General features: G+C 41.1%; 2 protein-coding genes across 11 annotated transcripts in view; one reads left to right on the plus strand and one right to left on the minus strand.

The window, feature by feature from the left end:
- ECHDC1 (ethylmalonyl-CoA decarboxylase 1) overlaps positions 1-12,857 on the plus strand; it is a 46,609-nt gene extending 33,752 nt beyond the window's left edge. For all 7 annotated transcript variants that reach the window (XM_027691676.1, XM_027691650.1, XM_027691660.1 and 4 more), the window contains one exon: positions 9,186-12,857. In XM_027691676.1, coding sequence (XP_027547477.1) covers positions 9,186-9,591 — 406 coding nt within the window. In that variant the 3' untranslated portion in view covers positions 9,592-12,857. The remainder of the gene's footprint in view (positions 1-9,185) is intronic.
- Positions 12,858-14,487: 1,630 nt separating this feature from the next.
- Positions 14,488-25,884, minus strand: RNF146 (ring finger protein 146). 4 transcript variants are annotated; one of them, XM_027691569.1, is made up of 3 exons: positions 25,795-25,884; positions 19,887-20,043; positions 14,488-16,257 (listed from the first exon to the last, which is right to left on the minus strand). In XM_027691569.1, exon 3 carries the CDS (start codon positions 16,254-16,256, stop codon positions 15,198-15,200), a length of 1,059 nt encoding a protein of 352 aa, XP_027547370.1. In that variant the 5' UTR covers position 16,257; positions 19,887-20,043; positions 25,795-25,884; the 3' UTR covers positions 14,488-15,197. The 4 variants fall into 4 exon arrangements, with proteins under 4 accessions (XP_027547370.1, XP_027547388.1, XP_027547380.1 ...); XM_027691587.1 differs by lacking the exon at positions 25,795-25,884 and adding an exon at positions 25,600-25,618; XM_027691579.1 differs by lacking the exon at positions 25,795-25,884 and adding an exon at positions 24,900-25,331.
- Between the last annotated feature and the right edge of the window lie 346 nt (positions 25,885-26,230).

The following is a 26,230-nucleotide window of genomic DNA, read 5'->3' on the forward strand; positions in this document are numbered from 1 at the left end:
TCCAAGGGATCTTCTTCTAGTAACAATATTATTTTTGTGGGTTTTCCCTGGAATGGCTTTCTTTGGAATTGGTAATCTTGCATCCTCTTTGACTTGAGTCTGTTGCTTTTGGAAGCTCATCTTCCATTGAATATCGCAATATTTGGCAGTAGATGTTGGAGTTATCCATACCTTAAGTTCCTGTTTGATCTTGGAGACCATATTCTTCCTAAAATGGCTTATGTCTGTTTAGCAATTTCTGCTCTGATATCCCTGTGTTCCAGCTCTGCCTCTAACTCTTCTCGTTACTACATCTTCCATTTTTTAGATCCAGAACTCCATTTTGCAGAATTTTAGCATCGACCAAATGTTTTGTGTCTTCGGATGAAAGTATGACTTTGTAATTTTTCTTTCTGCATTTCATTTGACTCTGGGTGATGTGAGAAAGCATAATAGAGTGGCATTATAAATAGCTAGTTTAAGGTCTCATCTGAAGAATGCATCTTTCATTGTTTAGGTCCCTCTGTTCCCCTCTGGGAAGTGCCCTGGGGTTTCCCAGCCAACTCAGAAGAGTGTTAACTCTTGTTCAAAAAAAGACATCTGTAATTAGGAGTCTATTTATTTGATCTGATTTTGACCCTGATCCTTAGGGTTCCATAAAATGCATTGCAAAATCTGACTAGAGGTCAGCAAAGGTAGGGGCTAAAGGCAACATGTGCTAGGGAGACAAGAGGTATTTTTCTAGGCTGCTTTATGTAAAGTTTGATTCTTAGCTTTTGTGGCAAGTGGGGGGAAAACTGATGCACTAAGAGTGTTACAAAATAATTCAGTAACTATAAATAAATGTCCATATAATCTGTAAGACAATTTGAAAAGAGCTGTGAGAAAAGCAAGCTCTTGTTTTGTTGAAATTTCTTAGGCTGGCATCAAGCCTACTTCTTTGACACTGAGTTTTAGAGCATGCTAGAACACTCTGTACTTCGAAGGCTTGGTAGGATTTTTTTTATTTTGGTTCTTGAGTTTCATTTTAATTTATTTAAACTTCAAGTAAAAAAGGTATATTGTTTTGTGAACTGAATTGTTGGTTTGGTTTTTTTTTAATCACTGAAAGGATTTGAGAGGGGTGACTTTCTGATGGGCTTATTAAAATAGTATCTGGACCTACTTCTTTCCGTTGCATTCCTGTAGAAAAGGTTACAGAGTAAAGCAGATAAACAGAAAAGATCATGAATGTGCACAGTATTCTCTTAGCCTATGGAAATTTGGGATTGCAGAGCAGCTTTGAGCAAATGTATCTAAGATAAGCACAATACACAGTTTCCCCAAACTAAACCATTTTGTCTTCATTTTTATATTCTTTATGTTCTTTAGTAGTTTCCGTTCTGTCATCTGTCAAGTGAATATCTGTGACTAAAGGATTTTCAGAAGGAGTGAAGATTTGGGGAGGTTTGCTTTTATGATACCAGTCTGCAGGCTATGACCACAAGCATGTAGCACAAATCTCTAGTTTTATTGGTTTTACAGTATTTTCACTTTGGAAGTCTCACTTTTGTGTTTTCACAGCTCTGAAGCAGCAATTGCTGCAATATCCAATTGCCTTATTATTTCTCTGCATAGGGCAGAAACATGAGAAGCTCACTATGAGAGAGAAGATACAGGAGAGGTGCAGGGAGAATTAATACTAGCAAGCTGTGCTGGGAAAGCATGGAAAAATTGTGGCTTGCCAATATTCAGTGCATTACTCCAGTTCAAAAGTCTGCTAAATAGAATTAGCAGCAAATTATTGATTAAATGTTTAATTGGGGCTTTTTGGTCCTTTAAAGCTTATCCAATTACTCAAGTGAGATTGAGAGAAAAGTGAAATTATGACTAACTTTTCTCAGGATGAATCCACTTGTCAATAGTTTCAGAGAACTAGGGTGTGTTTTTTGGTGGTAGAGAGTGTGTTGTAAGCTGAATTTCAGAAAAATCTTTAGCTATTTTGTCTAGATAATCCCTTTACAGTGTATCTAGATAATTATTTGATAGTGCAGTGATAAAAGACACTGCTGAGACACTGCACTGGATAGGCAGAGATGGATAAATTAGTCCCAGGTTGCCTTTTGGAGGGGACTATCTTATTCTTGGGGGTCTAATTCTAAAAGCATATGTCACGAAAATTGAAGTAAGGACTAGAAGCTGCTAATCAGCAACTTTGCTGACTGGCTAAATTATTTTAGTGTAGTACTGCATATTTCTTCTGCAGAATATTCTTCCCACAGTACCTTGCTGTTCAAAATTCATTTTTATTTCAAAAATGACTGGTTCATGCAGGTGTTGTTTTAAGGTGAGTTTCTGTAATAACTATGAAAGGCTTGTGTATTGGAATACTGAACAAGGCTTACACAGGACAAGTTATCAGTACTAGAACACAATGTTGTCATGTAATTAACTATCAGTATTTAGGTTTCCAGGTTAGGTCTCTGCAGGCACAAACTGCAGCATTAACTTTACTGAGTACTCTTCATTTCAGGCTCTCTGTGGCTTTGTGAAAATGTCAAGGTGGTGGTTCATATTCAGATTGTGTTCTCAAGACTATACTTAGGAATTACTTTTGTTGTTAAAAGATTCTGGAGAAGATAGAGATGAGTTTTGCAGCAACTTGCTAAGGCCTCAAGAATTTGTATGTTAATGCTAAGGAAGTTCTGTAGTTTCTTATACGTGCTTTAAAATCTGTCCATCCATGGTGGCGAGAATAAGGTTTAGATGTACTAAATGGGAAGGTACATGATATCTGGTATATCTTTCTTACTCTAAGATTTGGAACTCAGATATCAGAGGTGGATTGAGTGCTTGGTACAAGTTTAAACTTTGTTAGGTCCGCATGTCATGCTAAAGAAAATAGGGAGAAGACAGCAAGCCAGGAGGATTCCAAACCCCTCAGTATGTGCTACATGAACCATACAAGATAGAATGAAGTTGCAACAGTGCTTGACTGCTTATGTCACGGTCCTTGGCCAAGCTTCAGGCTAACAGCATTTGCAGTCCCAATTAATTGCTCCTTGTGGTCCAGCTTTCAGGTCTGCCACTTGCCTATGGCATGATCCCTAAGCATCCCTGCCTGAGCCAAGGAACTGAAGCTACAGAATTGTCTGGCTGCATTTGCAGCAAAGGTGACATCTCTCTCTTATGGAATTGCTTTCAAATCCAGCTACCCACTTCTACCTTATCTGAACAGTTACTGCATTTCACCCATCCACTTTAAAGCTGCCTTTTTTTTCCTTTGTTTTTTTTACAAAGCTTAGTATACTGCCTAGAAAATATAACTCAGTTTATGTGGTGCACTGAGCCAACCTAAAATAAAGGACTTCTGTTTAATCAGAAATCAGTGCTTTTGTTGTACAGAAAAAGGAATGGGTAGCTTATTTTTTGCTCTGACACTACAAATTCAACAATCACATCTCTCCCTTGCTTTGTTTTAACTTACTGTAACAGTTTAGTTGACTAAAACATCCCATCTACTTCATGTGTTCAGCAGCACTTTGTGTGTAAGAGAAACACTTTATTTTTGGTGGATTTTGCCTGCATCAGCAAGAGAAGAGAGATCAGATAATATTTATTACCTGTGTAACTCTGTCTGCTGCCTGAGTCACAGTCACTTGCTTCAAGAAGCCACCACCAATTCTGAGATCTTCTATGTCCCCTGGGATGCTGAGGAAGTGTAAGAAAAATGGAATGAGACTATGAGATGCAATTTGCTCGTGAAGTGATGGGACAGGGATTGTAGTTTTAGTGTTGAGAAGGCGCACTTGGAAAACAGGGAAGAAGTGGACAATGGACTGACTTTCTTGCTCCCTGAAGGGCCAGCATGCATTTGAGAGCTGCAGCTGCTGTGAATTGTCCTGGTAGCACTCACCAAGCAAAGTTACAAAATCCTAAACTAGTTACACGTGAGCTTTTGTCCACTTTGCCAGCAAGATCATCAAATGTTCATGTCCACCTAGCAAAGTTCCATTTGCATGATAAACACTGTCCACAGATAATGTCATACCTGACCTCTTAACAAATTCTTGAACTTGCACTCCCCAGCAGTGTGTATTTTAAAAAGCTGTTTTGGCCACGTGTCAGCATAACACTGCTGTTACTTAATTTAACAAGAGTTAATTTAAGCTGATGCCATATTGATGAATGTGTTAGAAACACATACATGTTGGGCAAAGTGTATGGTGGCATTGCACATCAACTTTGCTGTTCTGTTCTTTCCTGTTTAAAGCAAGTGTTTGACTTTTGATAACCTTCTTTCTGTTACCATTTTTTTGGTGGTTTTCTTTTTTTGCAATATCTCTCTTTTCCTGTGCCTAAAATAGTTCCACGTGTGGTCTGGATGCTTGGTTGAACGCCTTCGATATCAATACTGCATTCTTGCTGTCTTCACTGAGTAATAAGAGCCAAAATAAGTGTGTGATTGACCATAGTCATTGGTCTTCCTGTGTCTGCGTGTTCTGTATCTATGTTTTATAAAATATCTAGTTCTACTTGAAGATTTCTTATTATTTCTATAACTCTTGTCTACAGCATGCTAAAATTATGGATGTCTTTTAATTGTATCTCAAGGCCTTTGACTCTCGTTTTTGGAGAATTTTGCACTTTGTGTTGGTTCAATCATATTGTAGGTAGGTGTTACTGAAATTTATAGAAGAAGGTAGCAGATTTGGTGAGGGAACTTACTGTGACCGGAACACATACGCTCTGTTTATTATTTATATTGATTGGTGGTTTGAGAGCAGGATGCCAAAGTATTTGGGGGGAAGATAAAAGTCATCTCCTGCAGTTCTGGCTGCCCTCTCTCAGTATAACCATAGCTGAGAACCAGGTGCTGCAGCACTGCACGATGCCAGCTGCCTCCCTCTGTGGTGTGCCATCTCATGCCAGCTAAAAGGAGATCAGAAGTCAGGAGCTGTGTCCTTACATGACACTGGGAGTCAAACAGGGAATGGGAACAAAATCCAGGTTGCTGACAACACATTTAGTGTTTTAGGCATCTTTTTTTCTATCATGGGTTTTAACAGCATAGTTGTAGGAGCTTTTAAAATGCCTAAAATAGAGGGTGGTATTTGTCCCTCCCTAGTAAACTTGATTAGTGCCTTTGCCTTGTCAGAAAGATGAATATAACTCAAAGTCCAGGAAATTATAAGGTAAGGGCCAGCACAGGTATTAATATAATCTTAATTCTGCCCAAGGAACTGATTGTACCTATTGGAACAGCTCAGTAACATGAGTGTTCGTAAAAAGCCAAGGAAAGCATAGCTGTTAGGTCACAGCAAGCACTGCCTTTGGAGAAGCAAGTGTACCTTTATAAGGATGGGATTTGTTAGGTTGCCTTGTTAATGACAAGGTCTTCTTCTCGTGCTCTGCCAGTGATGTGATGAGATGTGGCACGACAGTTGGTAGTTTGTGGGTACAATGAGATGTCACAGAATGAAGGAATCCTCAGATCAAAGAGGGAGGATTTATAAGATTTAGTGCAGATGAGAACATTTTAAAATGTACAGGAGGAACATTTGCTGTAGCTCATTTGCTTTAGATGACTAATACAAAATTGGATGTGGCCCATGGTGGCTGTGCTTTCTTCCTAGGGGGGTTGTAGTGCTTGTAACATGGAATAAAATGTTCTAAAAGAAGGTTTCAGCTGTACTTTGGTGCTTATGTTACCCTAACCTCTTATTTCCAAATTAAGTTGTGAGAATTTTGCTACCCTTCACATTTCTGAAGGATGTGCATGTAAGGCCTTCAGTCACTTTGACATTAATTACATTGAATAAATATTTTTTCAGTACTGTCATGCAACAAATTTTCTTTATTAGGGCAGCAAAGACACGTGTCTAGGAGTCTAGTGATATGACCTTCCCCTGCAATACAGGAGACACAGATTTTAATTCCTTTGACCTGGAAGACAAGAACAGATATACTGAGTCAATTCAGGGTTAATTTTGTTTTCATCTACTGTTCTGTCTCAGGCAGGGCCAGTAATAGGTGAATAAAGTATAAACAGCTAGGGAATAGCACTTTGGTCTTTCCAGCTTTTTGATGTCTGCCTCTTTATGTTTAGTAATGCTTGATGTGCTTTTCTTACATAAATTCTTTTAATGGGAGATCAGATCTGTCATGTCTCAGAAGGTAGATTCAACTCCTCTCATACAATAAAAAGGGAAATATTTATGCGAGGTGGCAGCTGGTGATGTTCAGAGGCTGATCCCGGGCTGGCTTGGCAACTGCATACACCTCTTCAGACATGAGCTCAGGTCTCCACTGCTTCCTTGGGCATGGGGACTGGAAGTGAATGGATCATGGCTGGGCTTCGTGAACGAAGATTTGGGAAGGACTCTACCGACATTTGCTACAAGCGTGCTGGTGGCTAAAGAGGCCAATGCAAGATAGACAGGTCCGGTTGCAAAAGGCACAGCAGAAAGACTCCTTGGATGGTATCAGCAAGACACGATTCTTTCTGCATTGTCTTTTATCCTCTAGAGTGATCCTGCATGCATTCTCAAAAGAAGCAGCAGCGTTATGGATAGTGTGTCTCCAGGCCTCCTGAGTAGAGGCCAGAATAGACCAGTGATGAAGATCAATATGGCCAAGGCTGAGATGTTGTTTCAGGGAGTCCTTGTATTTCCTCTTCAGGGCTCCTCTTGTGGCAGCCAGCGGCAAGTTCACCATAAAGCAAGATCTTAGGGAGGCGGTGGTCCTTCATTCTGGAGATGTGTCCTGCCCAATGCAGCTGTGTTCTCAGCAACATGGCCTCGATACTCAGAACTGCTGCTTGTTCTAGAACAGATGTATTGGTCACATAATCTGACCAGTGGATGTTTAGGATTGTACAGAGACAGAGTTGATGGAAGCGTTCTAGGAGACGCAGGTGGTGACAGTAAAAAGTGAGTGGTATACTAAGTATACTAACAGAGAGTGTGATGGGTGGTTTCTGTAAGAAACGGTGCGACTTCAGGAGAGGATTCACAGTTGAAGAGTCTGAAAAACCACAGATACCTTTCTTAAGCCTGAAGGCAGTCCAAGACTACAGTTACACCTTCCACTGACCACCGCTTATCTCAGTATTTTCTGTGGAGCATGTTCAAAGGAGCATTGTAGGGAGAGGTGAATCCCAACGAGATCCTAGAAGCTGTTGCCTTGCAGTCTCTCTGTGGATTAAGCTGTCAGTCATTTATTTTCCTCGCATTGCATTTGGTTCCATTTACTTAGAGGGAAGTAAAGACTCTGCAGGGCAACAGAGCCTTTCCCACATACTGAATGTTTTCAACTCTTTTTCTTGTTGGTGCTGATGGATCGGCTGTGCTTCTAGTGTAAAATTTGACTTTCCATGCCAACTTCAGAGGACATTGACCTGACTCCCCAGATGAGTCCTTACACTGCCCTCAGGATGTTCACAGAATTGCCTGTCCCAGGTGTCTGGGACAGTCTCAGATTCAACATACAACCACAACATTACCTCACTGACCTGCAGTGGCTGTCGCATGAGACTGCCTACAGGTTGTCTAGCATCAGATGCCCAGCTGCTTATGACCACTTCTTTTTTAATGTCTCACATCACTCGGCACAGCTAGAATTAAACCCTTAATAATGTTTTCACTATTGTTTTCCCAGTGGGACACTGGGTGTCAGCAAATTAAAGAGTAAGCTGAGCCAGTAAAGGAGTTTTGGAATACTTGCAGAATTTTCTTTTTGAAGAGGAGAGACCCGAGCTCTCTGGGATTTGCTGGGTTAGCTGGGAAGCACTTGATAATGTTAGCTAAAAGCCTTCCCCCCCCAACCCCCCCCCGCAATACTCTGCTCTCTTCCTTTTGTCACACAACCTTCCTCTGCTATCTCTACAAAAAGGCTTTTATGCAATCTGGCTGGTCAGCTGTTGCCTTTGTGCATTGTGCTGCATCTGGGATAAAGCGTAAGCTCTTCAGTTCTGATGCTGTACAGTGTGGCATGAATGCTGATGGTGCTCTGGTTAAAAAAAAAGCAACCAAGCAAACTTACAATTAACAATAACTAAGCAGATTTGAGAACAGCGAGTCCTAGAAGTAGTTGCATTTTTAAAGGTTTTCCTTTTCTTTACCCTTTCAAAGCTGTTCCTGTTGGTATTTTCACTATGGAAAACTCCATTGTTAGGAAACAGACTTGTGTGTAGATCTCAGTATTACAAGATTTGTCTTCAGAAAGCCAATTAGTGCTTGAAGTAGAAGCTAATTGACTTCACAAGTGCGATTTCCGTCCTTTGTCTTACAAACATCAGCAAGCAATCACACTGCAGAACATCGCCTTGAGAGAGAGCAAGTACTAGTCTGTTTCTGTACATCTTTTCTGTATGTTTCTATTTCTAGAAGTTTTTTCCACTAATCTAATGTGTGTCAGTGTGACCACTATGTGAAGAAGAACAATCTGCTGGAGCAGAGCTCCTCCAGGGTTATAGCTTAATCACCCTAGGGTGAGTTCTTAAGGAAAGGAGGTGAGAAGCTGTAGAAAAGAAGCAAAGATGGGAAATCTTTGAAAGGAAGAATGTGACTTACTTTGAGGAGAGGAGCAATTTTATTACACATTGCAAGCATAAATAGAAAGCAATTCTATTATAAATTGTGAGCCATAAGTTGAGCATACATCCCGATTTCCCTTGGTGTAGTGAGCAGTTAGAAATCAAACTTACATGGATCCTCAAAAATATGGAACAAAAAAGTCCCACCTGTGCTGTAATCAAGCACCAGGTTGCAGACAGAACCTCCCCCAGTGCACATCAGTACTAAGATCACAATTCATCCTCTTGAGAAATGTTTTGTACGTTAGTTTGATTAGTTTTTACCCAATACCCTGTTGTTTTAGGCATGAATTAGCAAGGAGTTTTGACACTGTGTATAAATGTCTGCAGTTCTGTTTTCAACACTTTTTAGAACTGACTACAGGTATCAGTGTGGGCACTAAGCACCTTTACTTGTAGTAGCCTATGTATCTAATTTTGAGAAGGGCCAAATGCTGCAGTTAAGGCACTGTGTGATGTAAAAATGAAGATACTCCAGCTCTGGCTGTAATCGGCAGGCTGTCAAGTTGTATCAGCCTTTGGAAGCAGAGGAGAGGAGAAAATAGAAAGTTAAGTGCTGTCGAGCTGCAAATGAATGCCAATGAATGTCAATGCATGGATTGACCTCTGTGTGTTTGTTCTTCATTGGCAGGTTGATGACCCCTGGAAGTGAAATTCGGTTTGTCCACAAGCACATGGGTCTCGTGCCAGGCTGGGGAGGCGCTGCCCGGCTGGTGCGGATCGTGGGCAGTGGGGCAGCCCTGCAGCTGCTGAGCGGGACTGCCCGGGTGGACCCTGAGAAAGCTTTGCGCCTGGGATTATCAGAGCAGACCCTGTCATCTTCAGATGAAACCAGGGCCTTAGAAGAAGCCCGAGCCTGGCTGAATCAGTACACAGAGGGTCCAGTCAGTGTGATACAGGCTGTGAAAAAGGTGGTGACAGCAGGAAGAGAGCTCCCACTGGAAGATGCCCTAAGGACAGAAAAGGACATTTTCGGAACTGTATGGGGTGGGCCTGCCAATTTGCAGGCATTGGTTAGAAGACCAAAACATAAATGATGGTCAATGTATAAGAAATGTTCCTGACCTTTTTGCAAACAAAGCTTTCACTGAAGCAGGCATTGCACTTGAATCATTTAAGGACTTGCCCATTTAAAACTGGCATTAACATTCCTGCCATTCACTTCAGACAGACATATTTGGTGTGCAACCACAGAGAAATCCCTGGCAGGTTCTTTACTGTCCTAATCACCCACTGAATGGAGATTAGTGAAATTAGTATGTAAAGGTAAATATTGTGCTGAGAATAGAACTATAATTCTTTTGGAATGAAGCTGAAGATTATTTTCTTTGGAGTTAATTTTTTCTAACTGGTATGGAAATTAATTACTTGAAAGTTATAATGTTTATTTATTTGCGGAACAGGTGCATCTAAAGTTGCAAAATACAAGTTCCCCAACATGAGACCAGTGTCTTTAAGCAGCTTGGAAAGGATAATAACTAGTGAGAGGATAATTTTTATTTTTTCATCTCTACTCAGTTCTTCGCTATCCAAGGATACTTCAATTTTAATGGTGTTTTTACAGAAGAAGCTTTAACTTACTGAGACCTTCTAGCCCTCATTCACTGACACTGATTCAGGTTTTTAAATGCATTTAGGAGTATTCTCACCGCTCAAGGAATCAACTACCTACACATGCATCTGCGCATGCCCTTATCCTGGACCTGTGCAAAGCTGCTGACCTGGTTCTTTACACAGAATCTAGTTGAAATCTTGGAAGGACATGATGAATCATACTCCCAAATGGGATGTCCTTAACTGACTAGGTGTCAGAGTACATCAGCATCCTGGTAAGACTTGTGTGTGGATATGTCTATATCTTTCTTTATGGTTGGGCATATTTGAGCTGATCAGAAGATTTGGAACTGGGTCTCCACTTCATGCCGGTGACTATTCAAGTAATTAGATAACTCATTGGGGAGGGTTTTATCTTTAGAAATTAGAAACTGACAGAGTCCCTGCTTTGGCAGATGATTCTTAAAATTCAACATCTATGAGAGCAAAACCATACAGATATATCTATGACTGAGAATTTCATGTACTGTTGGTTAGGATACTCTTGTCTCTAAATCCAGCAGAGACTGAGATCTGAGCCCAGGACCCAAGTACTCGTGGGAGCATGTTAACGAGGAAAGTTTGGGCTGTGTGCTTGGCCTGACCAGGCATAACTAGCTCCAGATGATGGAACAAGCTCCCCTAAGAAAGGCAATTTCGTGGATGGAAATCCATGTTACAATTTCCACAGTGTGGCAGGATTCCTGAGTTTTAGACAGTGAGGTAACTACATGTTTGAGGATTTGGGGACAAATCAATGATGGGAATTTGGCTTGGATTGCCTGTTAAGATTCTGCAGGTTTCGAGCAGATGCTGTGATCTGCTGGGGATGTTTCACTATAGGGTTTTCACAGCAAGGAGCCTGAAGCAATCAAGAGAAATGCTGAAGAAAGGGATGTGTTTTGAGTTGGCACCTCAGAGAAGATAAGGAACTTGCCTCCACTCTGTAGATCCTGCATCTTTGCCTTAATATCTGAAGCACTGATGGAGAAGTATTTCAAATGTCTCTTCCCCAAAAATAAAGTCCAATTTTTACTTTCAGGTTAGAGAAGAGACAGGAATGAGAACATGGGGAGATAGTGTTCTGGTTTGTGCCTCTTTCTCCCCCTGCCCCTTTTTATTCAATAGCTCAGTTGTTAGTCCCCTGTGTAGCTGGATTCTTTCCTGTACCCTAAAGGACTTCAAACCTGTTACTTCACAGGTATGAATGTTTTAATATAGTCCGGCTGCACTTGACTGTTTAGTAATGAAACTGTTCTGCTTTTCATGGAATTCCTCAAGACTCATGAGAGATTCCAGACTGCCAGCATCACTGAACCTTCAAAGCATGCTCCAGTCCATACTCATCCAGCTTTTTGCAGCAATCGCATATCACGTTGATGTGAGTCAAAATAAATGTGCTTTAAAGGGCAACTGGTTATGTCTTTGCTAGTATCAAGAACAGATTTGCCATTACTAATAGCCTAATTACATTTTTAAAATGGGTGTGAAAATTGCTTGGAACCTGAGCAAGACTCTTGAATTTTTTTTTCCTTTAATGTATTAGGCTCATAAATGTATTGTGTACTGGGTAATACAAATTTGAAAAGGAGGAAATTGTAACAAAAAAGCAGAATTTGGTTTCCTTCACATTTTGAACCAGATCTGTGCAGCCAGTAAGTGAAACTCAGTATGTACACCTGTTGGATCTCTTTCCATTTTGATTTGTAGACAATGAGCTTCTTTCTCATTTCAGCAAATGCATTTCCCCAGCCACCCTCTCTGACTTGTATCAAAGGTCAACATTTGCTTCTAAGAAAACAGGACAAATATTTAACTCCTACAGAGCAAGACATGCTCAGACAGAAAGGGTTATGGAAACTCATTTTGTTGATATCATAAATATACCAAACATAGGTACAGGACATTCTGAAGATCATTACAGGTCTCGATCAAGGATTTTGTGAGTACTCTAATACCATATTCTCTGGTCTATTTTCTATTTGAAACGGTATTTTAGAGCCCTTCACATGAAAACCAGCCCACCATGAGTGCTAGGATGAGAGCTCTGACTGAGATGAAATGGAATCCTGTTTTCCCCCTTTGAAAGCTAAATGCTTTATTTCATAGAATACTTGCTTATCATCTTAAAGTGACAAATACCTGTAACCAGCAGCTGATAAGCATTTGTATTTTCTTTATTAAAAGACTACAAGCTTCCTCTCAGATTTTTTCCCCCTTTTGAAATTGCTTAAAACCAAGCAAGCTCTAAATGCACAAAATAAATTAGAAACATCAAAATTGATACTCCCAGTCTCCTAATTAAATAGCATGCTAGCTTTTGTACTTCCTAGGGACTAGTTTGCCAGCTCCCGCCTCAGCAAACTAAGTTTCCTATTACATCGTGAAATGCCCATCTTGTTCTTTCCTCTGTGTAGTGGATCATGCTGAGGGCTTAATGGGGGTGTGGATTCTGCACCAAGCATTTAAGGGTTGGGTACTGGAGATCACCTTTAGCAATAAAAATACTTCTGTCTTATTTGCTGCTGATAGAAATATACTAAGCAAATGGTCAATCCAGATAAGCAAGGTGTTCTTACAGAATTCTTGGTTCAATATCTGATTTTTTTTTAACCATGACATAGGATTCCTGTATCTGTAGTTATCTGTTCTCCTGGAAATGAAGATTTGCTGTAGATTACGTAGTATTTAAATTTCCTTTTTCCTTCTGCTCCACTGTGCATTTCTCTGGCTGTGCAGTACAAGTTGAAAATCACTTAATGCATGGGATTACAGAAAACCACAAAATGCAATGTGGCTGTGGCTTTGCAAAAACAGACAGAGCACGTCCCCTACTGAAGGTAATCGTTTAAATATAAGATGGGAATTACCAGTTACTACTTTTTCCTGGCTTGATCTGGGGAGTGCATTTACCACTCTGATGATTGGATATTAATCTCTCACTAGCCATACTTTAATTTTAGTACTTCACAGCTGCAGTCAGCCAGCAGGAACCAAAAGCAGCATCATGGGTGGGGGGCTAAATAGAGGTCTGCCTCTTTGCTTTGGTCAAAAAACCCAAGGATAATCACTGATGAAATTATTTGTAGACTGTTTGGGCTGAAAATCCTGAAATTAAGTATATAGTGAGTCAAGTTCTTGTATTTAGCTTCTTGCTTTCTTCAACACATATCCCTCACATAAAGTAAAACGTGTGCACATAGCAGAAATGTTCTTACTGAAGGCTTTTGCAGCACAAAGTCAGATTTTGATTAGAGCCACTGTGTGCTAACTCAAAACAGAGATATAAAACAGCTAACAAAGAGAAAAAAACCACTCCATCCTGTTTTCTTCTGAAGTCCATGTTACTGGCTTATTTTCTTATGGAACTGGAAGATGATAGCAAATATCTGTGATCAAGAGCATCTATTCCTAGCTGAGAAAGAATGAAATTTTCCTTATTTCATCCTAGTCTCCTCTGCACTTTCCTGACCCACTGATCTCACCTGTAGGCAGAGGAAACAAACTAGAGGGCTGGCACAACTTTGTCCAAGATTAGATATGTCAGCCATCATTACAGGAAGGAGAACATTTTGGAAGTTTAAGTCTAGCATCTTTAAAAATCATCTCTTTTCATTCCATTCAAATGGTTGTTTTTCTAAAGCAACTTTTGTTTTAAGATCTGTAGTAGCTACATATCAGCTACTGTCCCTTTCTATTCAGGGACACAGACACTAAGAATTGGAGTTTAATTATCTTGATTATAAAGGTTGAATCCAGAATCAACTAATGCTGTTTCTCAATTTGGAAAAAATGTAAAACAATTGCCACAGACAGAAAAGACAAGTTGTGCTTTTCAAGATCTGGCTTCTAACATTCTGTGATAAGCAGAAGTCCATTTGCAGAAATGCAGCTCCTAGATTGCTAGTACATGCACAAACTACCCCTTCTGTGCTGCCACTAATTTTGCTATGAACAGATAAACAGCAATACAGTCCTTAATATCCATGTCCTTTGTTACAGAGTCAACTTTGATAACTTATGCTCTTTCATTTCAATATTTCTGCTGTTAAGGTTGTGTGTGATACTTCTGCCCGCCATGAACAGTGAAGTGAGTTAATCAGCTCTTCAGATGAGAAATTAGTGTTGTCTGTGTGAGCATTAAGCCTGCAACTCATGATTTTTCAGTAGAAAAGACTATACTCCTACAGCATTGTGTTTGAGAAAAAGCCAGTCAGAGATGCAAGAACTTCAGGATGCCACTCAGAGCTAGTCCTCTCTTCTGGCAAAAACAGGAAGTTGTTTTATGATAATTTTCTTTCAAATTCCTCCAGTGAAGTTCAATTAAACTGGAAACATGAGACACTGTTACTGATAAAATGTAGTTTTATTAAATTATAAATTCTGTAACAAAAACAAGACAGATCAAGAAAGACCTCAAAAACAAAACTACAAAGACTAGATGGCAAAGCCAGTGAAAAAGCCATGGAGAGCATGTAGGATTTGCAACACAAGTTAACAGCATTTTTACATTTCCATTGAAAGAAGGTAAATGATTGCTCTTGTCTAGCAAAAACACATTTTAACTCCAAACTCACATCTATTTTCTCACATTAAATTAAGCATCCTGCTTCACACCCAACACCTTGCCTGATTCCACATTGCTTTAGTGTTCTTTTCATACATCAATCCATGCAGAAAGTAGTAAGACACTTAATGCAACAGTCAGGTAATGAAGACAATTCAAGTTGTACAGTAGATATACATTGGCTAAAGAGGGATAGAGTATCTCCAGGGGAAAATGCTACAAAATAAACACAAGACATTCTCAAGAAAACTGGGCATTGCTAAGTAGCTTTCAAACCATTAACAGGACAACCCAGTTTCCTACGGTTAAGAATCTTCCAGCTGAGACGTGTTAAGAGACTTAAGTTAAAACAGGCCAAATCTGTTTCTCCCCTTCACCCCACCCTCCCACCAAACACACTGCTAGGTTTGAGTGCGATGCCAATGTGGACAGAAAATTTACAGAAAATTACAAGCGAGTTTTTTTTTCCGCATGGCTCTAGATTTAAACTTCAGTGACTGTGCACTGTCCATCTGGCCTTCTAGATCTTACACTTGTGTTTACCACCCCACCCCCTGCCACTGGTCTATCTGCTCCTGACTGGCTCGCGCTGGCGTTCAAATGTCTCTGCTGGACAGAGGATGGGCGTTCCTGAATGTGGGCAGACACATCCTCGCTATCGCTGCTGGCATCCGATTCGGTCTCCTCAACAGAGGTGTCGGGGACTGGCACCCTACCAGAAGATGATGATTCGTGGTCTTCTTCTCCCTCTCCCCTATGACTCCTTTCAGCCATACTGTCTCCATTTATTTGCAAGTGGGCAAAAGAGTTCTCTAGAGAATTGCTTGCATCAGGTGATGGTGTTGAAGGACTCAACAGCTGACCATCCAGTGATGGCAGGGGCCTCACAGAAATAGGTGCTAGAGGCTGCACAGCCGCAGCCCCCGGAGTCAGTGTGCTGTCTGCACCATCAGCAGAGCTCTCTCTTGCCAGGTTGACAGTGTTAGTGTCACAGTCCAGCCTCAGCCCAGCCACTCCCTTCTTTGGTATATCTATTATGTCCCGTTTTATTTTTCTGCGACGTCCATGCTCATTTCTCCTATACTGTACCATATTCTCAAGATCTGCTACATATAAAAAACCAGCAATTAGCATTTCAGTGCTCTTTTTACCCTTGGCAAAGGCATCTTCCAGCTCTCTGCTGGTACGTTCATCATACTGCCACCAACCATTTCTACCTTCATAGTACCAAGCATATTCTCCATTGCCTCTACTTGCTGCTTTGAGTTCTTCAGGTGACAATAAGGTTGGCTTGTCAAGAAAATCCTCAGGAATCTCCTGCCGGCAGAGTGCACATCGTTTCCCAAGCCAAGAAGCTCCCTTCACACACAGATAGCAGAAAACATGTTTACAAGGCAGACTTACAGGATGGACACATGTTTGCAGACAGATAGCACATTCGGGGACTGGCAGGGAAGGTGCTGCATTAGTACACGACTCATTTGTCTTCCTGTTTGTGGGAAGCATGTTGATCGAATGATCTATTTCACCACAACCAGCCATCCTGCAGAGGATCAAAGAGATTTAAATCAGTTTATTATGTCAACTTAAACTGGCACCTTGCATCACATTTTACCTCAATATCCACAGAATGAGACACCTTAATTTAAGGTAAGTTACCATTTATGAAGCTCAACTCAAAAAAATATTGATAGGTTTACATTCAGTTTCCTGGAAGTGACAGACTAAATCAAGTACTGGGAGAATTTCTTTTGCTGATCACCAATCTTTTATCTGTTTAATTTTCACCATGTTAACATACCAAGTTAGAAAACAAATTTTGGAATTACCTCTATTCATTTGCTGAAGCAGTGTTGACTAATAAACCTTCAGTCAACCAGTTATTTTGGTGCCTCCTCAGGAAATTTAAAGAAACTGATTCTTTCCTCAAGAGGTGACCTAGCTGCAAACACTGAACTTAATCTCTCTTCAGACTACTGGTGATCACTCATTTGATTAAGGGATTGCCTGAACAGTACCTCACACTAGGTTTACACAGTAGAAAATATGCCTGGCAACAGCACCCAGCTGAAGTATTCCCCCACTCTGTTTCTTAGTTCCCATGCACCATGGTACACTATCCCTCAAACTGGGCTCAGAACCACCACAGGGCTGCAGAAAGAACCAGACTGGAAAACTGAGGCAGTCTTTTCAAAAATACCTTGGATTCCTTCTTCCTAAACATCAAGAGAACTCCCTGATATATCTGAGTGCCTCTTGAAAGGAATCACTGCAGACCAGCAGAAGCAGCAGTATATTCCAGCAGACACACAGCTGTGACTTGATTGGCTTGGGAAGTCATTGCCTTTACTTTCTCTGGCCATATCTTATTTCTGTCATTAAATATGATTTTGTAACTGTAAGAGAACGGGTAATGCAAAACTGTGTCACTTTGGCATTGTGTAGGATTTAAGTGGTTGAAAAATTCTAGCCTAAATATGCAAATGCCTTCTCAACTACATTTTTGCCATGGCAATCTTTCACAGTCTGTTTCATGGTAATTTTCCTTTTACTTATTAACAGTCAAAACCAAACACCAGATATCAAATGAGGAAGAAGAATGGGCTTTGGGGAACAGGGTCTAAAAAGGTGCCTTTTTTCATTTACATTCCTAAGGAACTTTGAGACTGATATTCAACAAAACAGCCTTTCAGTGAAAGTAGTCTTTGTTGTACAGGCAGCTAGGAATAGTTAATGCAAAACTACCACAGGCATGTGGGTCAAAAGGGACCTTTAGAGGTCACGTAGTCCAGTCTCCTGCCCCACATGACACCAACACCAGTACTATATTAAATCAGCCGTGGCTTTGTCTAGCTGAGATTTTTTGAAAAGGGCAAGGATGGAGATACCACGGCCTCCCTGGACAGTCTGTTCTAATGTTACACACATTTCTAGCAGAATGTGTTACCCCAAGAGAAAATGCCTAGTATTACTGTAAAAGCCTCCACTGCTTTAAAAATCTTATAAATACATGCTAAGATAAAAAAAAAAAAAAGCTTCAGTATCTGTATTTATCTTTACAATAATGTATTATATGCTGTTTTCTTAAAAATATATTTCTGTATGCTGTCTGTTCCCTTCTATCACTATAATTTCCTCTTGAAAGATCAATGCCTCTTTAATCCTTTTTTATCAAATAATTCTTTTAAAAGCTCTATGGCTACTTTTCCCGAAGTAGCACATAATTGTATACACCTATGTTTCAGTTTTGTATTTGAATTTCTTTCTCTGAGATTAATGACAAATCTGCATAGTAGTTCTTAAATCAGCAGGCCAGATGCAGACACAGCATTACCTACCAGCTGGCAACTATGTTTTCACTCCACAGTACACATCTCTATGTGAGATCCATGCTAACAATGTTGTGAACAAGTTGCTTTTTGGAAGCTTCACACTTCTGAGGTTATATTTTTATAATAAACAGCTTTTTACAGCAAAACTAGGGGTTTATAATGAGAAACTTACTAGAAAAAGGGGAGAAGAAAATCTCCTGAGATTTCAGAATACCCATGAACACAACCCAACCAGTATTTCACAACAGAAGAGCTGACGGAAATCCATGTATTGATTAATTTGCACTAACCATGGCTGAGGTAAAGGATCTGTATTTTCAAGTGCCCCCATAATGAGATACTACTGTGCAAAAAGGCAAAGCAGCAGAGATTTTTACTTCCATGCTACAGTTTTACAAAAGGCTGCTTCTCCCTGAATATCCTTTATAAGGTTATCCTTTTCAGATGCAAAGAAAAGATTAGTACAACCTGTAGGTAAGTAACTTCTATAAAAGTCACATATCATAATTAAGATTTTGGAGGTGATTTAAATGCAATGCAGGGGTTAAAAAGGCCATGCACTGTGACAAAAAAAATTCTGATGGTGTGAGCTAAACTAAAGGTAATCTAAAAGAAGAGTTAAAAGTTTTCACCTACTCACTGAAAGCAAAAAATTATAACTCTTGAACTGTGCTCAATCAGTCACCCATTAATTTTAGGGATCTTTGATTCCTTACTAGATCAAGACAATAGTGCAGGATATGAAAAGGAATAAATGCCTTATCTTGATATTCCTACCTGATTTTTAATGACTCTAAGGAAAATATTAAGTATAAAATAAATAGAGCTGGAGGAGCAAACCCTTATCTCTAAAAAATGCTACCCAGGAACATAAAACTCTTAGAAGATAAGCACAACTGCAGTTGCATGTGCTCAGAATGTAGGACAATTATGCACTCGAAGATTCCTATCAACTAAACTGATGCTGTCTCACTTCTTGTTTTTAAAGGAAGATCCTAATTAATCCTTTTTTGTTTACCTTTTTAAGTATCCAATCTAGGTCACAGAGTTTGTTTATAAGCTCCTGTGAGGATGTACATGTACATAGATTTTTACTGAAGAAGTAATCCTTCAGAAAGGAGGAAAAAACCATCTAGGACTGCTATTCTGCTACATTATGCCTGTGGAAGCACTTTCATTGCAACTACACGGTATTAAAACCTAAACAAAACTGACTACATAATATTTTTCCTGAAATTAAGAGCAGTATTTTATAACAATCAATCAAAATAAGCTCCATATCAGAACTGTTATCAAACAGGAAAGCTTTGTATTTTGGAGGACTGGGTTCCCTTAAGACATTCCTGGCAACACAGAACATCACATTATTGATCAGTGAGGCTAAAAATTAATTAAACACAAGGAAAAAATCTAAAAATAATTGTATTTGAAGGATCCTCAATTCAGGTATAAATAAGGGAACAATAAGCACCTGAACTCTGCATTTTAACATAATACAGCCTAAAACCAACTGAGAAGGAATTAGTCCATAATCTTGCCAGATCCAACCCACCTCTCTATTATTCTTTCGTGAGTTTTTATTTTTAGTACTAAAACATACATTTAATTTCTAAGCTATGGGGCCTTCATCAACACACAAAGTATGGAAGAGGTGATGTATAACAATTACATGAAAATACCCCAGGCCTTCTTAGACTCTAATGGAAGGAAAGGTAAGTTCACACAAAACCACCTCAAAACTGAGTATGTTTTCATTTCATTCCAGGCAAATTCTAACTGCAACTAAACAGTCCATCAAGGAGCTGACATGTATGAGTCCATTAACAAAACAACAGCTTACTTTTTCTGAATAATTTCTACTGAAGCATGCCACAAGACTAAAATGTCCTCTCTTCAGACATCTCCAGCTAGGATGGCAGGTCCTCCTTCCCAAGGCTGGCTCATTCCTGACTTGTCCTGCCCAGTGGTACACTACAGTGTTTCAGCTTCTCTGCAAACTAATGGAAAGCAAATAATACCACCATTACAATGTTGTCCAGAGGTACAAGCAAGCAAAATACAATGCCATGGTTCTCTTACAGAAAAGAGTAATAAATGCCTTTATTTACTTGATGCAGGCTATTTTCAACAAGAATATCATTAGAATTCTGTTTTATTTTTTGCAATAATCAATTTTGGCCCACAGTTTTTGTTTTGATGTCTTGGTTAAGCAAATTATCTTTTTTTTAAAGTATTATAAAAGGAAATTATTTTCTATTACAGTAAGTTAATTGCTCATTTCCATGCAGTGACCATGTACACAAAAGGAGAAACAAGACCAAAGTTAGGAGTATAATATGTTTATGCAAATTTAACCTCTGATAAATGACCCCTTATATTCAGGCAATTTAAAAAGTCACAATGGCTTCCTAAAGCTGTTTATAAAACTATCCATATCATATCATTCTAAAGGACCATCTAGACTTGTGTGTTGTCTCTTAACAGGGACTACTATCAGATGCTTAAGGAAAAAACAGCGCATGCGAACAGCTGATTTCCCCTGGGTCCTCTCCATATTTCAAGGCTCAGAGCCTTGCATCCTTGTCCTCTTTTAGAGAAATCATACACATTCATTTAATGAATGAACATCAGAACTGTTCAGCACTTTTTTCTTTATAAATCTACATATGTATGTCCTCAGACTAGCCTATGAACAAACTCTATGACCTCGATTTGATACTTAACAGGGTAAATAAACAACAACAAAAATTAATTAGAACCTTCCTTTATTTCTTTAAAACATGCTGAAGAGCTCTGAGGTTCATCAATGGAAAGGCATGCAATCTCTGAAACAGTTGACAAGGATACAACTCAGTCTCCACACCTCTGAGGTGATATACCCCTCTACATTTGGCATATGTCGCAAACCAGAATCTGAGCCAAGTCATTTCACAAATATATAATAATCACCGGAAAGTAGGGAAGGGAGATCATCGAGATTTCACTCTTGCATTCTCACACCCTAAACAGGAAGGTCTTGATCTAAAAGAACCACTTTCAGGGAATCCTCTGTAAAAAGACTGATGAGCCACAGAGTTGCATCCTCCTTCTGGACTGTAGCTTTCTGGATGATTCTTAAATTTAGAACTACAATTTCCAGTTGCTGCAAAACATTACATACGGGAATGATTTGAAGCAGACCTAAGAATGTCACCTCTTCGATTTCAATCTGTTCAAGTAAAGAATCATTTCAGCATAAATACACTACAGATCAGACATGTAAGAGTTGAGTACAGTCAAGGAGTGGTAAGTCCCTGAACGAACATGGAGCATTATAGTGTTCTATGCTATAATAATAATAATGGCCAGTCTTCGCGAACGAAGATTTGGGGAAAGGTCTTTTTACCTTTCCAGCCTGCGCAATGGATTTTTTAGGTGAGACACAGCCTGCGCTGAACTGAGCCCACCCTTTAATCCTAAGGTTCATCTGCCGGGGCCAAGCAAGCTTGGACAATGGCAGTGAGGTCCTCAGGACGTAGGTTTGTTTAGAGTGACCTTCTCATAGATGGATGGCCTTACAGGGCTAACGGGCTCCATCTGCCCGGGGGACTGGCTGGGATTTGAACCTGGGTCGCAGAGGTGAGAGTCCTGCATGCTAACCACTAGGCCACCAGGGGTCCCCTCTATGCTATAGTCCTTCAGCAAATGATTGAACATTTAACATTAACAACATAAGAGTGGTCAGATGCCTTCAGTGTAAGAAACTACTCAAATATGTTATTTACTTTATAGCTGAGCTCCATGTAATGTTCTGTCCAGATATTTTTAGAAAGAGCTCCTAAGGAAAAATGCAAAAATTAACAAGCCTATCCACACCTTTTCTCCCCTCATCGTTCTAGCAGCTTTCCTTTCTTCACACGTCAATCTGAAACCAAGAGCTGCAATCGCGTTAAAATGATGGCTCTACTAATCCACTCAGACAAGATACTATGTTTTCTACGATCAGAGAGACAGTTGCAACAAGCTTGATGCTGTGGGTGTGGTGTTCAGTCCTTCATCTTGGGAGCCGGCTTTCTGTTACTTCCGTAGGTATCACCTGAAGCCTTTTATCTACTACTCTCACAATCCACTACTAGAGGTAGCATATCATAAAACCAAATGTTATGTGGAGATAGCAGAAAAAGGTTGGGTCAGTTCTGGGAGATTTCTTAGGAAATAAAAATGCATGCAAGATATGTAATTATCCCTAGAAGAATCCAATTAAAGCATAATTACAAGATTGTGGTAGAGCAACTTTCCAATTGCTGCACAGCTCTTGAAAAGAACTAGTTCGCACACTGACATCAGGTAACCTCTATGTTTCATGACATGGTTATTTATTTAATAAGCCAGTCTTGAAAATTCTACTAAACAGACTGACAAACACCTGTGGTTACACACACGTGCCCCTTCCTGCATGATGACTCCTCCTTTGAAGTCAAGTGGGTAAAAGCTGTGCTCTATACTTAGCAACTAATTTTCTCTTTTTTCCTGTTAACAATCTCTGCAGCGACCTGCAAGTATCCCTTCCTAAAGCCCTGCATCCTATCACCGGTTCTGAAATATCATCTACTTTGAAACTTTAAAGATGCCACAGATAAAGGACAACGATTAGGAGCAAGAATTCAAACTGGGCAACATCCCTTCCTAAACTGAAGCTCAGCCAGCATGTAATTGCTCTCTTTGTCCCCTTTAATGCAATTTTAAGATCTTGAAGTGCTGGACTTCCCACCAGACCTATCTCCCAAAATGACTTCAGGTTCTCCTTAAGAACAATGTCAAGTTCTTACTAGGCCAAGATGGAATGAAACCATTTCTCATCAGTTCAGTCAACTGTGCCTATCAAATTATCACGCCCAGTAAGTTATCAGGCCCAGCACAATTTTTCAACTTTTTTATTTAAAACAGCAAAAATTTAAAAAAAGAACAACAAAACCAGAAACATACATATTTAACAAGCTGGCTCCTAAATGTTGATGATGAGTTACCTACAGTCTTAAACCTCCTCTGTGAGTAAAATCGTAGCTTTTTAAAAACAAACAAGCACAAACCATTGGTAAATTTAGCTAACACTAGCTGTTAACCAAACCAAACAAAAACTATTATTTGAGTCCCACTTCGAATGACAGCTAATCACACAAATTCAGCAACTCCATATAGATTACTCTAAAACATCTATCACAAATTCACCATTTCTTCACTTGAAAACTCAGCAGCTACAGTATTACTTTGTAAGAGTAAATTCTCTTCTGTAATAAAATACTTGGATTTTTTTCCATCAAGCTCCCTAATTTGTAACTCAATTACGGGGGGGAGGGTAGGAGCGGGAAAAAGATCCCTAGAATTTTGCCCTTCCCCCCAGGTCACTGGGAGCCAAACAGCGACGGAAGAAAGAAGGTGGCTGGTTTATTTAACAAGAAAATTTACTCTCCTGTCTGAAGGTCTGCTACTGTCAATATAGTATCAGCTGAAGGTACTGAGTCTTATCAAATATTTTTAAAACTGTCCCTGGCACTGGATAGCACAACAGATAAATAACCTGTTTCCCATTCTTGCCTACTTTTCTGTATCCATTTCTTAAACTTAGAGTATCTTCAGGAATTGTTGACTGTGATAAGACTTCAAGTTGCCTGTCATTCCTTATTCCTTATTACTCATTAATAATCCCTCAACATTTATTTGTACATTTGGAACTGAATCACAAAGGAATAGTCAAGTGCAGAAGAGTCAACCATTTCGGTATTAAAATGCTACATATGTATTGAAAATGAGGTTGTTCTATGCTACAATCAGAGCACTAATATTGAATTTTGAGCATATTTAATATTTTTATCTATTTAACAAAGAAAAATATTCATTTCTCAAATAAAATCAGTGTGCAAAAAGTGAAGTAGAGACTGGTTCATCGTAAGTTATCAATGCTTCAGAAACTGAAGTAAGTACATTTCTTCCTATACATAAGACTTGATTAACATGCACAGAAGACAGCAGAAAACAAATCAATTTCAACATAAAGACTTTACCAGGAGACCACTATTCAATAGGCTATAAAAATACTGCAGTTCCAGCTCTCTAAATAAACAACGATTCAATTAAATCTAAATTGATGCAATATATTTTGAAGGAAACAAGAACAGAACTTTGTCTTTCACTTAGTACGGATTTTGCATTATAGCAATTTAAACAACTGGCACTCTGATACACTTAGAAAGAAACCAGTTTTAACCACACAAAACCATAAAGAAAGTTCTTGCAAAAACATTCAATATTTAAGATTTACTCAAGATGACCAAATGAAGATTAAGATTTCACTGTGCCTTCAATACTATTACAAACTCTAATTTTTAGTAGTGTGATTTTAGAGATGCTTCAGAATCTATTTTTGAGTAGTCCACTGTCCAGAGGCAGCAGTTAACAAAGCAAGCAAGACGGGATTTTAAATATTACAAACCTGACAAAACCAAAACGTTTTAAAGCTCTTCTCCCTACTCCTCCTTGAAATCTTTTAATACATACTTGCATACCACACACCAGTAACAAAACCTACAGTATTTTTCAGTCATAACACAGAAAAGTTGTACTAAAATTACCCCCCACTCCGTTGTAATTGGTTTAAACTATTTCACCATTCCGATTGTCTTGTTCCTACGAAAAACTTCCATCTACTTCATATTTTGCAACGATTTTTCAGCGGCCGCAACACGTATCACGCCAAGAGCGGGAGCCGTTTTCATGTCCCATTTTAACATTCCGAAGGGATGCAAATACAAACACTTGAGCAGTGACCGTCAAGCACAAAGAAACAAAAGCACTTCCATTAAGAACACTTAGTTACTTGTCTCTAGGTGCTCCGCGCTGCGCTCCCGTGACTGTCCGTGTGTCCCTGCGGCTCCGCTCAGCCGCTGCCGGCAGGTATCGAAGCCGGCCGGACACAGGGGCGGCACCCGGAGGGACGGAGCTACACTAAAGCGCTGCACATCGCCCTGGGAATTAGAGCCGCGCCGGCTCGGCCAGGGGATTCCGCCACGCGTGACGCCGCCACAACTAATGCTCGTGACCTATTTTACTGCCCAACACAACGAAACCCCCAAGTCACAGAATCAAGCAAGTTGGAAAACACCTCCGAGACCATCGCGCCCAGCCCAAGTCGGGGCGCGCAGCTCGCCCCGCACCGGCGCCGGGGTGCCGCCTCCCGTAGGGACACGGCTCCGCGGGAGGAACCCAGCCAGGCAGGAAGGACCGGGAGGCTTCTGCCGGCGGTCCCGGCTTTCCCTCCCGGCCCCTCTGGGGGGGGGAAGCGGAAAAGGTGTATGGGGAAGGGCTCCGGGGAAGGGCTCCTGGGAAGGGCTCCTGAGAAAAGCTCCGCCGCCGCAGCTCCGACAGCCGGCACGTGACCCCGCGGGCGGGGCGGCGGTGGGTGACACCCCCCACCCTCCCCGCCGCCAAAACAATACCGGGCAGGGCTCTGCCCGCCGGGCGGTCGCCCCTTGCCCCGCTCAGCGCAGCTCCGCCGGCCTTTTGTTCGGGGCACCCACCCGCGCGGGGAGGCCGCGCCGCCCGTTCCGGCTCGGCCGCTCCCCGCCGGCGGCGGGGGGGGGGCGCGGAGAGGCAGCGCCAGCCCGGCCCCGGGCGGCAGCGCAGGGGGCGCTGTCGGAGCGGCCGTTCGTGGCCGTGGCCGCAGCCGCCGCCTCCCCCTCCTCCCGCCCGCTCCACCGAGCGCGGGGACTCACCCGCCGGGCCGCCAGCCGGCCCGCGCCGCTCGGCTGGGCTGGGCTGGGCTGGGCTCCGCTCGGCTCCGCCGCCACCTGCCGCTCCCTCCGGCCCCTGCCGGGACAGCGGGACGCGCCGACGTCACGCGCGGGACGGGGCGGCCGAACGCGCCACTGTGACGCGCGGGGGCGGGACTGCGCGCGTGAAGCGTCACGCGCGCAGTCCCGCCCCACCCCGGTGGTGTCATGGCGGCCTCGGCCGGGACAGGCTTGCGATGTAGAGGTTCGCCTCTTTTGGGGGCTGGCTCTGGCTGACGCCAGCTGCCCTCCAAAGCCGCTCTATCATTGCCCTCCTCAGCTGGGCAGGGGAGAGGGAACACAGTGAAAGGCTCCTGGGTCGAGATCAGGACAGGGACAGATCAGTCACGAGTTGCCGTCACGGCAAAACAGACTCGAC

This window comes from Neopelma chrysocephalum, unplaced genomic scaffold (genome assembly GCF_003984885.1).
Source record: "Neopelma chrysocephalum unplaced genomic scaffold, ASM398488v2 Primary Assembly neopelma1_23, whole genome shotgun sequence".
Classification (NCBI taxonomy): domain Eukaryota; kingdom Metazoa; phylum Chordata; class Aves; order Passeriformes; family Pipridae; genus Neopelma; species Neopelma chrysocephalum.

Bases quoted from the DNA above. Each gene is read 5' to 3' on its own strand.
- RNF146 (XM_027691569.1), bottom strand. From the start codon at position 16,256: ATGGCTGGTTGTGGTGAAATAGATCATTCGATCAACATGCTTCCCACA.